This window comes from Hibiscus syriacus, unplaced genomic scaffold (genome assembly GCF_006381635.1).
Source record: "Hibiscus syriacus cultivar Baekdansim isolate YM2019G1 unplaced genomic scaffold, ASM638163v2 tig00110388_pilon, whole genome shotgun sequence".
NCBI classification, from domain to species: Eukaryota; Viridiplantae; Streptophyta; class Magnoliopsida; order Malvales; family Malvaceae; genus Hibiscus; species Hibiscus syriacus.
Window position 1 is genome coordinate 2433814 of NW_024062718.1, and position 18648 is coordinate 2452461.

Here is an 18648-nt window from a genome sequence, read left to right on the forward strand (position 1 = left end):
TCACTTCTCTCTTATTTTGGTAACCAAATTAATTATTTTAACCAAAGTATCATTAATATTACATTTTTCTTCTATCTTATTTATAATAATATTGATGTGTTATTTTTTTTTGAATTTTCACGTCATTCTCTCTCTTTACTAGTAATTCACATATTAATAATTAATATTTTTATTTAATCACTATGATGATGACACATAACACTACTAGAATTTTCTTTTATTTTATTTAATTAATATGGTGATGGACAAATAAAAAAAATGGTTGCTTAAGAGTAATGGTCGAGGTGACCAAAATAAGAGAGAAATATATGTTGATGACTAATGATGGAGTTTGCCTTTACTTATTTATTTTGGCCTTTTGTTGCATGAAAAGTTGAAAACTCGGTTTGAATGATGCAGAATAACTATATTAATAATCATTTGGCCCAAGCCGAGCTTAAAACAGAGGAAGCCGCGCTGAGCAAGGAATAGAACTTTCAAATTGTCGGTGTCAATGTCCCTTAATTATTCTCTCTAAATGGTTGGTTTGTTTCTCTGCATCTCTTTCCAGTTTCGTCCATAGAGATTTTTCTTTTCTTTTCAAAGTTTGCTTTAGCTCTTCGCCATTTCTGATATTATATAGTTTCTTCTAAACCGGGGCTCTTCAAAATCACTTCATTCAATGCAGTAATTCACTCCCGCTGTTGCATTGCAGTCTTAATTTTGTTATTTCCCCCCTTTAATCGGACTTTTATTTGCTGTCTACTGAGTTTTAGTTTGGTGAAATTCAGTTCATTTTATTGAGAAAAGAAACTAAATGAAAAATCAGTGAACTGGAAATGTGATCTATTGCTCTTCTCGTTACCTTTTTAGTTTACTAGTATTGGATGCACTGGATTTGTGTGTTCGTTCGAGATAGATTTGTTGTTGAATCAGGAGGATTTTTGCTTGGTCTGGATTTGATTGAGAGTAAAATTCTCATCAACTTATTTCGTTTATTGTTTGGCAGGAGATTTTAATGTTTTGACGATGATTTGATAGATGGATAAATTCTCATTTGACTTATTCCGTTTACTGTTTGGCATGAAATTTTAATGATTTGACGCCGTATAGTGGCTGGATCTAGAGAGGGGCTAAGGTTTTCTGAGATTCAGCGAATCTTCCAGTAATGAAGCAAAGCTGGCGGCGACACTGGCTTGGAAGTTTGCTGCTAATGATAGCAGCGGCCTTAATGCTAATGATACGGTATGTTTCTAACTGTTCAGATTTAGTCTTTGGATAATTTAGTATTAAGGGTATGGATTGCAAATTTGCTGATAATCTCGTATATGAAGTTTAACGTGGCTATTTCTACTACATTTAAATCTCATTTTGCAGTCATCGGTAATAAATAAATGCATCCTTTCAGTAGATAATTTGTTTTCTATAAGCTAGGAATGTATCTAGCCTTCATTCGGAAATACAATTCAATACTGATGAAATCTGGAAAATATTCAAATGACGGGACTCCAAAAATTTGTTGTGAACTTGTGATATGTTGGTTGGCCTTTCCTTTTCTGCAAATACACACACACTCTCTCTCTCTATGATAATTAAGGTCTGTTGCTTGAATATACATTCTTCAGCATCATTTGGTTTGAGAGAGTATCACTAGCATGGATTAGTGCTATCAGTTAGTTTAGAGATAGACGGTCAGTCTTGCTTCTGTCATTGTACACCCACCCCTAACAAAAAAAAGGGGTCAGCAAATGAAATATGATATGTATACTTCAACTTTACCTAACCCCCTCAAATATTTAGCAAGGTTGGGAATATGGTTGACCTAATTGGTGCTATTAAAAACAGAAGCTTGATTGCTTTGCTTCTGCATTTTGAAACCCAAATCATGACTCTAAGTGATCCTGATTTGAACTGAAAAAGAAAAAGAAGTGAATTATACTGTGTCCAGAGAAAATTGGGTCGTCCTTAGTTTCTGAAATCAAACTTCCTTAGTGGCTTTTATATATGAATATGGTTGAGGGAGGTGTAAAGAAAAATGGGAGTCAACTTGGATATTTTCCAAGTAGCAGCCAGAAAGTTACTTGCATCCATTTATTTGACCGAGAAATATGAAAAAATCAGCAAATAAGTGGTGTGTTGCCATTCTACAGGCTTATGAGTTTGAATAAAATAATAAAGACTTAATAGTCCACCTATTTAATTTGGAATGGTCCAAATGAGGCAAAGTATCTTTGCATGTGTCTTTCGTTCCAGATGATAATGATGTTATGGTTCAATCTTGAAGGATTTTTGCTTAATAGGGAAAAACCATATAAGTTTCATATATCGATTATTTTTATATCATATTTGTTTATCACAATAAGTTGGGTCCTAGATTGTTGGAGGTTAATTCTTTTTTTTATTTGTGTAGAGAGTTGCAGTCGATAAGGAGACAATTGTTGATCGATGATTTTATATTGAAGAAAATTAATAAAGAAGAAGGTATTGAGTTCTTAAGGGTCTCGGCCTCTCTGCCAATCTTGATTAGAGGTATTTACAATATGACTTTTAGTCTCTTTCTATCGTAGGATCATTATGGTTATTTATAAGTTGTAAGATTAGATGAATTTATTAATCAAATTTTGAATTTCGTTTTGACGTATCACGTGGGCATGTCAAAGGTTCTGCATATGCACTATGGTTGGTTAGAAATGTGTATTTAGAGATATAGGTCTTTCTATTAGGAATCAATTAAAATTAATCTATTTGTTTATTAAATATATTCATTGAATTCATATATTATGCCAAATTTTACTAGAGTTAACATTTATATTAAATAAACGCCATTTATTGTATAATAGAGGTGACATTTTTGAAGTTTTAATGGTTATGAAAAATGAAAAGTTAATATTATGATATTTTTAAATAATAAATATTAGTTAAACAAATTAGTTTAATATTAAATCGATCTATTTATTGGAAGAATTAATTTAAATCAATCTCTATGATAGAGGATCTAATAAATATTTTCAGCGTATTAGCTATTAATTACGAGGGAGGGTAATTTATATTCTAGATTAATTTAATTTTAACTTTCATTTAAATCATGTACTTTTGCACGAACCAATTGATCTCAGTGGTTAAGAGACTCATTAATCTCCCTAGAGGTCATGTGTTCGAGCTTCGACAGGGGTATGAAATTTCATAGTTAATTATTTGGTTGAGAGTCTTGTATTTACTCCAGATGTGTAAAAAAATCGTACACTTTCAATTTAATTAAATTGTTTATATTATCAACTAAATATTATTTGGTGATAATATGTGGAAAATATGTTGAGTAAAAGTGTCAATTTTAGATTTTTTAAATTAGAATAACTTAATATTTTTAATATAAATAAGTTATTTAGTTAATAATAAAAATGTATTTATTTTTATTAAGTAGAAAAGTGTTCACATTTAGATAAATGTTAAGATTTAAATACAAGATAATATAAATATCTATATTTACCGAATCAATTAATGGATCTGTCAATTTAATTTATTGAAACAATACTTAAAATAAACACGCCATTATCAAACTAAGCTTCACCTTTTACATGCAAACGTAGTCTCAAATATGACAAAGCAATACAAAGATTTATTTTATGCTACTATATTGACTTAGAAAAAAGGACTCGTCTTTAGCATTAACTTGATTGCAATGTTCACGTCTGGTCTCTCTTTTCCTTTCCCCTCCTTCTGGGCTTATCTGCTGCCTTCTTGCCTTGATGTTCGACAACATCTGAGATATCCAAATGGACGCCTGGATCATTGGCATTGTAGCTACTGCCGAACATGATTGAATTGTTAACTGCTTGGAAATTGCTGTTCACATATGTACTCAGTGCATCAGCCTGATCTCTAACCGAATTCCCATACCGGGGATCGGATTCTTCATCCAACTCACTTCTCATTGTGGCCCCGACATTGTTCCCGGCAAGTGTGACGATTCCAGCACCATCATCATCAACACCACCACCAAGGCGGCGAGTTATGGAAGAGACCATGTCTTTGATTTCTTTGTTCAAGTGTCTGTGTTTATCTCCTTCACCAGTGGACTGGTCAGGCTTGCTTGTCTCGAGAGGCATGATTTTGCAGTAAAGGAAGGTTTGGGTTTAATGGGGGAAAAGATTATGAATTGGGAGTTGAAACTCAAACTGAAAAACATTAAGATATAAGAGTGGTGTTTGATGGAATAAAGAAGTGACTTGCATTGAAATTAAAGGGGATTCCCTGCTTAAAGGAAAGGGTTTGCTTGAGAATTGGTTAAACCTTTTGTAAATCTAACGCTCTTTGATTTGAAGGGAAAGTATCATTCATTCGATATTTGGTTCAAAGAAACCGAGTTACGAGGTGAACACCACCCCGAACTATAGTTCTTTGCTTCCCTTTCCACTATATGGAAGATTCTTTATGATTTTTTTAAAGAACAAAACATTAATTCTACATAGGTATAGGATCAAAAAGAAATGACTTGGCGTAATGTTTGTCTCGTGGTTTTGATAACCACGTCCATCTCCATGTTGATAAAAACAATGAGCACCCCTCACCAGATCACCATGGTTCCCGGACAGTGCTGGTTAATGGGCACGCAGAACCTCGTTGCACATTTATCTTCTTCCATGCCTCTCTCATTAGATTCTTAATTTGTTGACGTGTAGCTTCCTCGGAGACTCCATGTTCACGCATGTAACATTGGATAGATTTGGCAACATCACCTCTCTTTAATTCCTCCTGAATTACAAGTGGGGTTGAGGTTGGCTCTTCTTTCATATATATCCATGTACCAACTTGCTTCCAACCTTGGCATTCTCCAGTGTAGGGGAATCTCCAGGGCATGGTTGAGTTGTATGGCCAGAATCGGATCGACACAATCAACCTTATCGACATGTTTGAGATGTTTAGACGTGAAGTGCCAAGCTTCCTCCATGATGCTTTCTCCTTCGAAACAGTGGTAAGAAGCTTCATACAAGCTCAGCATTGCCTTGATATCATTACATAGAGATGGCCTGAAATTGCCTGTCTTATCCCTAAAACTGTCAAAAACTTCTGCAGTCGACCAAAACCAGTTATCATAAACGCCCCAAACAAGAATTTCATTTATATTTCCACTCTAAATTACAAAAAAAACACGTTGGTACATACATACTCAAACAATATTCAAACACATCACAATTATTTAATTATAAATAATCCTATTTTATACATGAAAAGAATAATGAAAGGTAGTTAGACTTTTTTGTTGCGGAAGACGGCTATCGGATAGAGCAAAATCCGCAACTGATAATTTGAGAAAATAAAAAAATAGAGATAAAGTGGACACAAAATTTACGTGGAAAACCCCTAAATAATATAGGATAAAAAAGAGAAAAACAACTCTCAAGAAACTCTCTAAATTCTCTAGTATTGGGAGAAAGCTAGAATGATTTGAGATGGTTTTGAAGCTAAATGAGCTAGTGTATTTATAGTTGAAGCTTAAAGATTAATTTGTAAATACCCTAAATTTTAGTGACTAGAATTTGTAATTTGCCCATATAAAAAATCAACAAATTCTACACCGAATTTTTGGTGCCTACATTTGTTGACAAAATTCAATTTTTTTTTCAAACCATGCACTTTCGGTGCATTGATTTTCAACAATCTCCCACTTGAAGATTTGATTGGAAAAATCATATCTTCACACCATTCTTTCTACCATGTACCATCATGTTGCTTACGTCTCTGACAGGCTACAAGAGGATAGACACCAAGTAAATTTATCAGTATTGATCGCATTCGTCATGAAATCTGCTAAGTTGTCTTTGGTATGGATCTTCTGCATATCTATCGTCCTTTCTTCCACCTTTTCACGAATGAAATGGTACTGAACTTGTATGTGCTTTGTCCTTGAATGAAATGCTGGATTCCTTGCTAGATGCAAGGCGCTTTGACTGTCACAAAACAGAGATACATACTCTTGATTGTGCCCAAGCTTCTCCAATAGCATCTTCAACCAAATTGCTTCTTTACTGGCTTGTGTAGCTGCTACATATTCTGCATCTGTTGTGGATGTAGCCACAACTGACTGCAATTTTGAAACCCAACTTACAGCTGCACCAGCAACTTTGAACACATATTCTGTAGTAGATTTGCTATTATCCAAATCTCTTGCATAGTCAGAATCTACATAACCATTGATTAGTAAATTTGATCCTCCGTAACATAATGCAACATTTGAGGTCCCTTTGATGCATCTCAGGATCCTCTTTACTGTATTCTAATGCTCTTTGCCTGGATTCGCCATGTACCGACTAACCACTCCCACTGCTTGTGCAATGTCTGGTCTTGTGGATATCATAGCGAGCATTAAACTTCCCACTTCCGATGCATACGGTACTCGAGACATCTTCATCCTCTATTCTTCACTGCTAGTACTCATACTGGAGGATAATTTAAAGTTAATAGGAAGAGGGGTAGAAATTGGCTTACAATCTTGCATGTTGAATCTTGACAAGATCTTCTTCAAGTAATTCTTTTGTGAAAGCCAAATCTTCCTATTACTTCTGTCTCGGTGAATTTGCATCCCTAGAATATTGTTTATTGATCCCAAGTCCTTCATTTCAAATTCCCTAGCCAGTTGTGCCTTCAATTCTTCAATATGATCTTGTTGGGTCCTACAACCAACATGTCATCCACATACAACAACAATATAACAAAATCGTTATCACCAGACCTCTTGAAATAAGCACAAGGGTCTACATTAAGTCTGTTGTATCCAAGGCACATAATGAAAGAATCAAATCTCTTATACTAACACCTCGTCGCATGCTTTACACCGTATAGAGATTTGTTCAACCTGCAAACCAAGTTCTTCTTTTCGTCTTCTTTAAAACCTTCAGGCTGGAGCATGTAAATCTCTTCTTCAAGATTTCCATGAAGAAAAGTTTTTTTAACATCTAGTTGCTCTAGATGTAAGTTCAATGTAGCACACATTGCCAAAACTACTCGAACTGTTGTTAGTCGAACCACAGGAGAAAATATTTCATTGAAATCAATACCTTCTTTTGAGCATATCCTTTTACCACCAGTCTTGCACGATACCTCTCTACTTGATCGTCACCATTTCGCTTGATTTTGAAGACCCATTTGTTACCAATTGGCTTCATTCCTTGTGGTAGTGGTACTAGGTCCCATGTATTATTTTTATGAAGGGCTTCTATTTCTTCTTGCATCACCATCATCCATAATGAAACATTAGAGCTGTTTATTGCCTCCTGGTATTTTGATGGCTCACCGTCCTCTGTTAAAAGGCAGTATGCAATATTTCCTTCTATAACATAATTTGAGTGCCAATTGGGACGTCTTCTCACACGATCTGATTGACGAGTTGTTGGAGTTTCAGAACTATCTGGTTCTTGTTCATCATGTGATGGTTCTGCTTCTGAAGAATCTCATTGTTCAACCTCATTTTCCACATATATTGTGTATTCTTTGAATTTTCAGTGCTATCATCATCTTCTTTTCTTTGTAGTTTATCTTCTACAAAGATAACATCCCTGTTGATGATCACTTTACGGGCAGTGGGATCCCACAAGCGATACCCCTTTACACCATTAGCATACCCCAAGAATTTGCATTTCCTGGATTTTGGATCCAACTTTGAAATTTCTTGGGAGTTATACATCACGTACACAATACTTCCAAATACATGGAGGTTTGAATAATCAGCTGGTTTACCAGTCCACATCTCCATTGGTGTCTTTAGCTCTATTGCAGTTGATGGAGCTCGATTCACCAAATAACAGGTTGTATTTACTGCTTTTACCCAGAATGATTTTTCTAGGCCTGTATCCCTCAACATTCCTCTTGTTATTTCTAACAAGGTTATGTTCATCCGCTCTGCCACTCCATTTTGTTGAGGAGTGTTTGCCACTGTGAACTATCTTTTGATGTCTTCTTTCCTACAAAAGTCATCAAATTCTTCGCTTGTGTATTCTCCTCCATTATCTGTTCTGAAACACTTGATCTTATTTCCATAATCAAGTTCCACCCGCGCTTTGAAGTTTTTTTTTGAGAAAACACATCTGACTTCTTCTTAATATGGTACACCCAACATCTCCTAGAGTAGTCATCAATAAATGAGACAAAGTATTTTACACCGCCTAGGGATGTAACTGGTGCTTACCATACGTCAGAATGAACCAATTCTAGAACAATTTTTCCTCTAGAATTTGACGTGTTGAATTTCAACCGGTTCTGCTTACTTGCAATGCTCACACAAAGTAAGTGATGCCTTTGTTAAGCCTGGAAGTAACTTTTGCTCCACAAGGACTTTCATTCATTGTTCTGACATGTGTCCAAGTTTCTGATGCCATAACATTGCAGAATCTGAACTACATGTGGCAACATAGGCTTCTTCTTCTGGCAAAGTCTCTCCCTTCAGCATGTACAAGTTTGCGGCTATCTTTTCGCCTTTCAGCACCGCAAGCGCTCCATGGAACACCTTCATGATTCCTTTCCGTGTTTCAATCTTGCTTGCATTATTATCCAATAATCTGTAGGATAATAAATTTTTCTTCAAGCCTTTCACGTGTCGTACATCTCGAACAACTTTGATTGTTCCATCATACATCTTCAATTTGATGGTTCCTACACCAACGATCTCTAAGGCATGATCATTGCAACTATACACAGATCCTCCTGAGACAGGTTCATAATGATGAAACCATTCTCTTTTTGAGGTTATGTGATATGTTGCTCCCGAATCAATGAGCCATATATCTACAAATCTTTTTTTACCTTCCCCAGTGATTGACGCTTCACAACATAGAGTATCTCCATCATCTGAAGTGTTTGCGTTGGATTGGAGTTTTTATTTAGACTCCAACAATCCTTCTTCAAGTGACCCAGTTATAGCACTTGAAATTCTTCTTGCTTCTCGACTTTGATCTACCATGTTTGTGACTGCTGCTTTGGTCACGTTCCGTTGATCTCCCTCTCATCGTTGTCAACGCTTCTGCTTGTTGCAGATTTACTTGTCTGTCTTCCTTGTTCTTGCGCCGATTTTCTTCTTGTAGAACAGCAGCTGCAACGTCATCGAAGACTAGACTGGTGACATTACTGTTTGTCAAGTTGATTATGAGTTGATCATACGAATCAGGTAGACTTTGAAGTAGAAGTTCATCACGTTCTTGTTCTCCTATTATACATCTTAAGGATGTAAACTGAGAAAATAAAGTGTTTAGTGTGTTTAAGTGCTCCGTCACTGAAGTAGATTCTGGCATCCGAAGAGTGTATAATTTCCTCTTAAGGAAAATTTTATTGTGCAACGATGTGGCCTCGTACAATTTGGTGAGATGATCTCATATCTCCTTAGCTGTCTTCTTCTCCTCGATGCTTGACAATACTTCATCTGCTAATACTAGATGAAAGTTTTCCATAGCATTCCCGTCCATCTCGTTCCTTTTGCTGTCATCTATTAAATCCATTGGCCTTTCACTGATAGCTGCTAGACAACCGTCTTTCCTCATGATGGCCTTCATCTTCAATTTCCACAATGATAAATTTCTCCCATCGAATTTTTCAATATCAAATTTTGTTGACATAGCTTATATTACGGATAACTCACACTATTTCACTTAACCTTCAAAGAATGGGTAATACCTTCTTACTTTCTTATGTTGGAGGATCCACCTTTTGATGGCAACCACAAAGACAATAAGCAGATATTACACACTCAAACCTGGCTCTGATACCAATTGTTGCGGAAGACGGCTATCGGATAGAGCAAAATCGCAACTGATAATTTGAGAAAATAAAAAAATAGAGATAAAAAGGACACAAAATTTACGTGGAAAACCCCTAAATAATATAAGGTAAAAACAACGGGAAACGGTAGAAGAAATTCACTATGAGAAAATAGGAATTACAACCTCTCTCGATATTAAAAGGAGAAAATAATGATAATTCTCTCTTGATAAAAAGGAGAAAAACAACTCTCAAGAAACTCTATAAATTCTCTAGTATTGGGATAAAGCTAGAATGATTTGGGATAGTTTTGAAGCTAAATGAGCTAGGGTATTTATAGTTGAAGCTTAAAGATTAATTTGTAAATACCTTAAATTTTAGTGACTAGAATTTGTAATTTGCCCATATAAAAAATCAACAAATTCTACACCTAATTTTCGGTGCCTACATTTGTTGACAAAATTCAATTTTTTTTTCAAACCATGCACTTTCGGTGCATTGATTTTCAACATTTTTATTTTCAAGATATGCGTTTGAGATTTTTATTCCAAATCCAAATTTTGATTGAGATAAATGAAAATAAGTTGGTGCATAGATACTCAAATTGTTCACCTCAATTAATATGATTCTCTACTTCAACTTTCTTTCTCCGACAGGGTTGTAATTGTAAATCTCCACACTGATTCGTATGAAAAGAATGAAAAAAACACGGGTCAAGTTGTTGAAAATTGGACTCACCTAACATTGATTATAACACCACATCTCTGGTCAGCGCGTAAGCACCGCTAAGACTTTTTTTCTTTTTATTAAAAAGGTATCATTTCAAAATTTATTTATAAAATGGACACTCATTTGTTATTATCTATGAAAATAGTACTTGAATTTAACCAATATTTTGAAAGGATCCAAGAGAAAGTCAATGGCACAGGTCAAATTTAAGCGTTTCACATCATAATCACTACACTATTCAACCTTTGATTTCATCATCCAAAATCAAGCAAGAGATGACGTCGTTTTGCAGGCTAGCATTAATGTTGGGTTCTTCACAAGGGTTCATCCTTACATTCGATGTGTCATTGTGTCCATTTTTAATAAGTTATTACTTCAACATTATTCTGTTATTTGATGATGATAACGATAATAATAATTTTGAATTTCTTAAAAATTATTTCATGGTTATATCTTATTAATATAATATTTTATATTATTTTAAATAATTTTAATAACAGTTAGATATAATCACCTAAATATTTACTCTTTTAAAAAATAAGAATTTAATTTAAATATAAATATAAATATAAATTTTTGAAAAATAAAATATGAGATCAGCACGTTTTAAAATAAATCACACTTGTCATGAAAGACACCTCCTCCTCACACCTGTTTGACCGATCCTAGCTATTCCCGACAAAAAAGTATATCAATAATAACATGTCATACGTACAATTTATATATGGTATAAAATATATAATAAATCTGATTCCCATATAATAAAATTAAGTTATTTAATCAATTCTTATTAATTATTTAAAAATTATAATAAATGTGAAATACACTGACAATGAGATTCAATCTGTGTACAACTATGAGACAACTGAGCTGGTTCATGAGATCAGGGATGGAACCTACCAATGGGTTGTCAAACCCAAGACTCTCAAATATGAATTCCAGACTGATATCATTGTCCCTAAACTAGGGTTTGAATCTGAACTTCCCATCATTTCTTTTGTTTTTTTTTCTTTTCTGGGTTTGTTTTAAATCTTTGTTAATGTTCCAGGGTGATTTTTGTTGGATGGGGAGGAAACAATGGTGCAACCCTGACTGGTGGTGTTATTGCCAATCGAGAGTAAGATTCTTTTTCCCGCCTCTAGTCTTACTGAATTTGTCTTTTTTTAATATGTTTGTTGATTTATGAGAAATTGGGTAATGGTTGTTAAACGGGAATCTCCTGGGATATCAAGGACAAGGGGCAACAAGCTAATTACTTCGGCTCACTGACACAGGCATCGACGATCCGAGTGGGATCTTACAATGGAGAGGAGATTTATGCCCCTTTTAAGAGCCTTCTCATCATGGTATGCACCTGATGAACTGAGATTTCGTTTTTTTATTCTATATACTGTTGTCTGTTTTAATCAGGGAATTCTGAATTAATACAGGTGAAACCAGAGGATATTGTGTTTGGTGGATGGGACATAAGTGACATGAACCTAGCTGATGCAATGGCTAGGGCCAAGGTCTTCGACATTGATCTGCAAAAGCAGCTCAGGCCCTAGATGGAATCCATGGTCCCACTCCCTGGAATTTACGACCCAGATTTCATTGCTGCAAACCAAGGTGACCGTGCCAATAACGTCTTCAAGGGGACCAAGAAAGAACAAGTTCAGCAAATCATCAAAGACATCAGGTACAATATTCAACTCTCCATTTTGTTTTCTTTAGAAAAAGGTATGTTCTTGCTGTACTTTTTCAACATTTTAACATTAACTTGTGTTGTATCAGGGAATTGAAGGAGAAAAACAAGGTGGACAAGGTGGTTGCCCTCTGGACTGCAAACACTGAGAGGTACAGCAATGTCATTGTGGGACTAAACGACACCGTGGAGAGCCTCATGGGTTCTTTGGAGAAGAATGTAGCAGAGATTTCTCCTTCCCCTTTGTATTCTATTGCTTTTGTTCTTGAGAATGTTCCTTTTGTCAATGGAAGCCCTCAAAACACCTTTGTTCCTGGTATATTCCTATTTCTTTTGAAATAACATCAGTAAATGTAATAACCCTTTAGAAATGAGTATTTATTTGGGCTTTCTATTTGTTGTTGTCCAGGGCTAATTGATTTGGCTATTCAGAGGAACTCTCTGATTGGAGGAGATGACGAGTGGCCAGACAAAGATGAAATCTGTCCTAGTGCATTTCCTTGTTGGGGCTGGTATCAAGGTACAATTCTTTTTTAACTTTATAAAGCTTTCACCTTAATTTGTAAGATAGGAAGTACTTAGCAGCATGATTGATGTGATTTCGTAACTTTATCTTTCAATAAAGATGATACTTTGACATTGATGGATAATTGTAATAATGATGATGGTAAGTTAGCACTTCGACAGCCTTCATCAATAGTGAGATACAATCATCTAGGAAACAATGATGGCATGAATCTATCAGCTCCCCAGACCTTCCGGTCGAAAGAGATATCAAAGAGCAATGTTGTTGATGACATGGTTTCAAGTAATGGAATTCTCTAAGAGCCTGGTGAACATCCTGACCATGTTGTTGTCATCAAGGTAATTAACTTTACCTATCATGGTGTGGTCTCCAAGCCCTTTGTCTGAGACTTAAATGTGCACTTCTGTCTGTTTTGAATCGTAGTATGTGCCGTATGTGGGAGATAGCAAGAGGGCAATGGATGAGTACACATCAGAGATTCATGGGAGGCAAGAACACCATTGTGTTGCACAACACATGTGAGGACACCCTTTTGGCTGCTCCCATCATCCTAGATTTGGTTCTTCTTGCTGAGCTTAGCACCAGGATCCATCTCAAAGGTGAAGGAGAGATATGTTTGATGTCATTTACTATAACGACCAAGCCGATGTTTTAATCGATTAATATTGTGTTGACCGTTACATTTTTTATGCAATCGATTGATATGAATTTTCATTTTGCGGGGAAAGTTCCACTCTTTCCACACTGTGGCTACTATCCGCAGTTACCTCACCAAGGCTCCTCTTGTGAGTCCAAAAGGACGCTTTTGCCTTTTTCCTTTAACTCTAGACAATTAAGTTGGTATTAAATTACTGCTTGAACTAAATGGGGACAAAATTGAGTAAACTTTATGTCATCTTTAATACAAGAATGTGAATAGAATGGTGGGAATTCAATAGAATCATGATAAGTTGGTGAATAAGAAGTATTTACACCTTGATATTAATTGCATTCTTTTGGGAAAAACAGGTTCCCCCATAAATGCACTGTCGAAGCAGCGAGCAATGCTGGAGAACATACTGAGAGCCTGCACTGGTTGTAAGGGTTTGTTGCATAGTTTATGGTTGGTATATTATGGTGTTTTCCCACCTCTATCGCTTGGCGCTCTTGTTATAGCTGTTTCATGTAAAGCTCATTCTTGAGCAAGTTCCACTTTCGTGGAATTAGATATGATAACATGAAACTCTTTAAGTGTTTAAAATGCACCATCTCTTATAATTCGATTCGACTAACTGATCTTCCATGTTTCAGTACATGCATGTATTGAATGTACTATGATGCATATTTAAGTACATTCGTATCATTTTTTATACATACTATAACTATATTTGATAATTTGACATTCACTTTCATACCATATATCTGGTTATTTGTCTAGCTGAAATGTTGAATTATAATACAAGTTTATGAAGACTTGTTTCAAATAATTAGTCTATAAAGAGTCGTTTGGAATAATTAATTGAATTTTCCCTTGAAAGAAAATATGGTAAATAAAAAAATATTTTTGAAGTTATGTTAATATCATTTTAAAATAGCTTTATTTTTATTTTTACTATTTTATATAAAATTATATATATAGAAAATAAGATGTGAATTTACACAGTAATTCATAAAAACTTCACCGACACGTACTAACATGTAAGTCATAGTAAAAAAGAAAGTTGTACCAATTCTAGCAGTAAGTCTAGCAGGTAGCTTTTTTATTTTACGTATGCCATAGCAGTAAGTACAGTAACAGCGACTAAAACCCTTCAGACAAAACAACAATCTAATAACCAAACACTGTTCGCCATACAACTTCCTTATCTTAACCAGTTACTGCAATTTTCGAAGTTTCCTGACATCATGTGACCATGTGCAGCAGCACTGGGTAATTAAGGCAGTTAAAATCACAGACATTTAACAGACAGCTTCATGTTTCACTCAATTGGTTATAAGTACCTTTTCACCATGCTTTTTTAACCTCTTCATCTTTCCCTTTCACTGTCTGCCAGTCGTGCAGTGAATGAACAATATAAGAGATGGCATTCAGGATTTGTCGACATTGAAGAACCAACAGCAAGTGAAGAACAAATAGGAAGGTGAAGAAAGAAAGAAACATGGATTTAAGAAGTAGAAGAAGCAGAGAAAACAGCCATTGCATGCAGCCGAAGTGCTGAAGCCCATCAGAAAAGTTCAAGTTGTTTACTATCTCACTCGAAATGGGCAGCTTGAGCACCCTCATTACATGGAAGTCACCCATTTGATCAATCAACCGCTTTGTTTGAGAGGTAAACTGAAAATCTCTCTTATGTCTATAATAGGGTTCAACTTTGCATTATTTCTTTTGTTGTTTCGTAGATGTAATGGAAAGACTCACTGCTCTTAGAGGCAAAGGAATACCTTCTCTTTACTCTTGGTCTTGCAAAAGGTACATTGTCATTGCATTGCCATTAAATCATCATTTTCTGCTCTTATTTGTTATACTGATTTTAGTGTTCGGTTATTAGGAGTTACAAGAATGGCTATGTATGGAATGACTTAACAGACAATGACATTATTCCTCCATCAGATGGTGCTGAATATGTACTCAAAGGCTCAGAATTAGTTCCAGGTTGCTCTGGTTAGTGATCATCCACTTAAATTACCTTGAAAGTAGTGTTTTTTACCAGATTTTTCTTACAGAAACCAAGGATAATTTGGCTGTTGCAGAAATAATAGAGCACCTGCAAATCAGAAACAGGGTTCACCATTCTCAGGAACCAAGCATAAGCCTAGACACCAAACGAAAATCCCCAACTTCAACCTTGACTCAACACAGGGCTTCAGCATATGAAGAGCAAGATTTCGATGAAGATGAAGAGAAAGAGGATGAATACGAGTTAGACGAGGAGAAAACATGCTACACAAGCTCAACAACTCCTCACTCTCGCTGCTCCAGAGGGGTTTCTACCAATGAACTTGAAGACCAACAAGAGCCCCCTAAAACAGTCTCCCAGTCAGCTCAACAACACTCTTCCCTTTTGTCAACTTCCTCCAACGACAAACAAAACCAAAGCAAAAACAGCACTTCCATTAGGTTCGAAGATGATGAACCAGTCGGGACTGAATCTGCACCGAGTCGAAGCTCAGTTCTGCTTCAACTAATTGCCTGTGGGAACTTAGCTGTTAATAAAGCAAAGAACGTGGCCATTATGAAGCAACCCGTGGTGCAAAACAAAGCGGTGGTGAAGAAGGGAGAAAATTTGCATCGAGGGGTTCTCTGTAAGTGTGCGGTGAAGAAGGTTGTTGAAGACGATGAGATGATAATAGAGCAGTTGTCTGAGAATCCAAGGTTTGGGAACTTACAGGCTGAAGAGAAGGAGTATTTCAGTGGCAGCATTGTGGAGTCCATGAACTCTGAGAAACCAGAACCAATGCTAAAAAAATCCAATTCTTACAATGAAGAAAGGTGAACTTCATTCGATTCCTGTTTAATTCTGCAATTTAAAATGTTGCATGCAAAAAAAATCAGCTTGATTTGGTAGGAATAAAATTTGATGAATCTTAGTATCCTAATATCAAATATCAGATATATTAATGAAGTTGATATTGATTGAACAGGAGGTGCAAGGTGGTGGGTGAAACAGTGGAAGAGAAGGAAAAAGACAAGTCAGTAACAGGGAAATGTATTCCTAGGAAGAAATCATCAAAGCAAAATCAGAAAATGAGGATTGACTAGACAGACTTATCAGTATAAAAGCTATGGTTGTCATCAACTGTTGTGCTTCAGAAAATAGTTCAAAGTAAATGGTAAAATCTTGGGGATTTTATGTTATGTAATGTAATGGTGAAACTGAAAAGATTTTATCATATTTAGCTAAATTTATAATTTCTAATAAAAATTGTTCAACCAATAATTTTTTTTGAAAATTAGATTATTTAAAAATATTTATCATTAGAACTTTGAAATAATCTGATTCTAAACATTTTAATATTTTAAATTAAAATCAAAGTCTGTGAGTTTGACTTGAAAAATCAGAAGTTCTATGAGGAAGTTCATTTTCAAAATTATCTTCTCCTTTTAAAAATGACAATTTTAACAATTAAATTGTAACGAAGATAAATTAGAGTTACGAGGAATAACTTTTTATTATATCATATGCCATATAAATTTGAATTTTAATAAATATTTTATAAATTAAAAAATTGCTTTTGAATTTCTGTAATCTTAATAGTTTTATTTTATTTTAGGATAAATTACATAAATAATCACTTATGTATAAATACAATTTTATTTCAGTATTAAAGTTTTAAAAGTAACGAAATTATTATTAACATTGTCGTTTATAATAAATCGATTATTCGATCATTACCTTCGTTATCCTAATAACAAAAAAACTAACGTGACACTTTAAATTATCTTACTTGGTACAGTTTGACCACGCGAGATAATAGTTGACCTACCTTTTACTTCAGACTTTGTTCATAAATCTTCTCATTCCTGTTTACATTTCCAACTCCATCCCGCTCCTTTCCCTCTCTCTGTCATGAAACAATGTACTTCGAGAATAATCTCTGCTAAATGGATCCTATTTGTCTGCATCTTCTTCTTTTCTTCATCCAAATTCTAATCTCTGAATTGACGCTTGTTTGTTGGGAAATAAACGAGTAACAAGTAATTTCCCTATAACCAGATTATTGAGAATGCGAAATAAAAACAGAAAAATAATACCCGAAAAATTAATAACGGAGTTCAACCAATTGTGCCTACGTCTCCGGACTGTTGCAGATCTTTTACTAAGAGAGAAAATTTACAAGTGTTTACAAAACACTCACTACTCACAAGAAAACTCTCTAGTATTGGGAGAAAGAAATGATTTTGGGATGATTTTGAAGCTAAATGGGTTATGGTATTTATAGTTGAAGCTTAGGGACTAATCTTATAAATACCCTAAAGTATAATGACTAAATGTGATTTTACCCATTATCATTTTCAACAGACATATACCAAACTTTGAAAACCAATTTGAAAGTGCGGTGCCAAACTTTGAAAACCCATTGCATGTGTGTTGTGCCTTCCCTTTTTCCATTTCGGTGGCCTCCCTTTTGACTTTACAATCTCCCACTTGAAGACTGATTTTAATCTGTCTTCATACCTCGATCAATGCAACAACATTTATGGTCTTGTTATTTTAGCATGCCAAATGAAGTTGAACACAACTTCAGTTTGTCTGTAGTCATTGTCTTTGTCAACATGTCTGCCGGATTTTGAGCTCTACTAATCTTTTCAAGTTTCAAAATCCCATTTTCCAGAAGAGACCGGATAAAATGATATCGCAATTGTATGTGATTCATCCTGGAATGAAAAGACGGATTCTTTGCTAGATGGATAACACTTTGACTGTCGTAATACAAGACATTGTTTTGTTGTTTCTTGCCTAACTCTTCTAAGAAACTTTAGAGCCAGACCATCTCCTAGCTGGCTTCCGTAACAGCGACATATTCTGCTTTAGTTGTGGAGAGAGCAACTATCTTCTGTAGTTGAGAAACCCAACTCACTACAGTTCCTCCTAGAGTATAGACATACCCTATAGTGATTCTTCTGATGTTGATATTTCCGGCTAAGTCAGCATCTACATAGCCTGTCAGTATCGTATCTCCATCTTTGAAATAAAGTGCTTTGTTTGTGGTACCCGTAGATAACTGAGGATCCATTTGACTGCTTCCCAGTGTACCTTGCCCAGATTATTCATGTACCTGCTAACAACTCCCACTGCATGAGCAATATCTGGTCTGGAACAAACCATGGCATACATCATACTTCCAATTGCTGATTCATACGGGACCTTCACCATGTGTGCACATTCTTCCTCCGTCTTTGGTGATTGTTTTTTGGAGAGTCTAAAATGAACACCTAAAGGTGTACTTACTGGTTTAGCATCTTGCATGTTGAACCTGGAGAATACTTTGTTGATGTACTCAGCCG

General features: G+C 35.3%; 2 protein-coding genes, 1 long non-coding RNA gene and 1 pseudogene across 4 annotated transcripts; 3 read left to right on the forward strand and 1 right to left on the reverse strand.

The window, feature by feature from the left end:
• The first annotated feature begins 555 nt into the window (after positions 1-555).
• On the forward strand, positions 556-2668 carry LOC120123018. Of its 2 annotated transcripts, none has more exons than XR_005516151.1 (3): positions 556-666; positions 989-1224; positions 2390-2668. It is a non-coding gene; the product is annotated as an uncharacterized LOC120123018 (long non-coding RNA). The 2 variants fall into 2 exon arrangements; XR_005516150.1 differs by having other exon boundaries at positions 1093-1224.
• Positions 2669-3662: 994 nt separating this feature from the next.
• Positions 3663-4085, reverse strand: LOC120123104. The gene has a single exon (XM_039142093.1). The coding sequence runs from the start codon at positions 4083-4085 to the stop codon at positions 3663-3665; it is 423 nt and encodes a 140-aa protein (XP_038998024.1).
• Positions 4086-11634: 7549 nt separating this feature from the next.
• Positions 11635-13843, forward strand: LOC120123105 (annotated as a pseudogene).
• Positions 13844-15045: 1202 nt separating this feature from the next.
• Positions 15046-16402, forward strand: LOC120122986 (protein UPSTREAM OF FLC-like). The gene is made up of 4 exons (XM_039142007.1): positions 15046-15111; positions 15191-15294; positions 15393-16131; positions 16284-16402. The coding sequence occupies exons 1-4, from the start codon at positions 15047-15049 to the stop codon at positions 16399-16401; spliced, it is 1026 nt and encodes a 341-aa protein (XP_038997938.1). The 5' UTR covers position 15046; the 3' UTR covers position 16402.
• The last annotated feature ends 2246 nt before the right edge of the window (positions 16403-18648 follow it).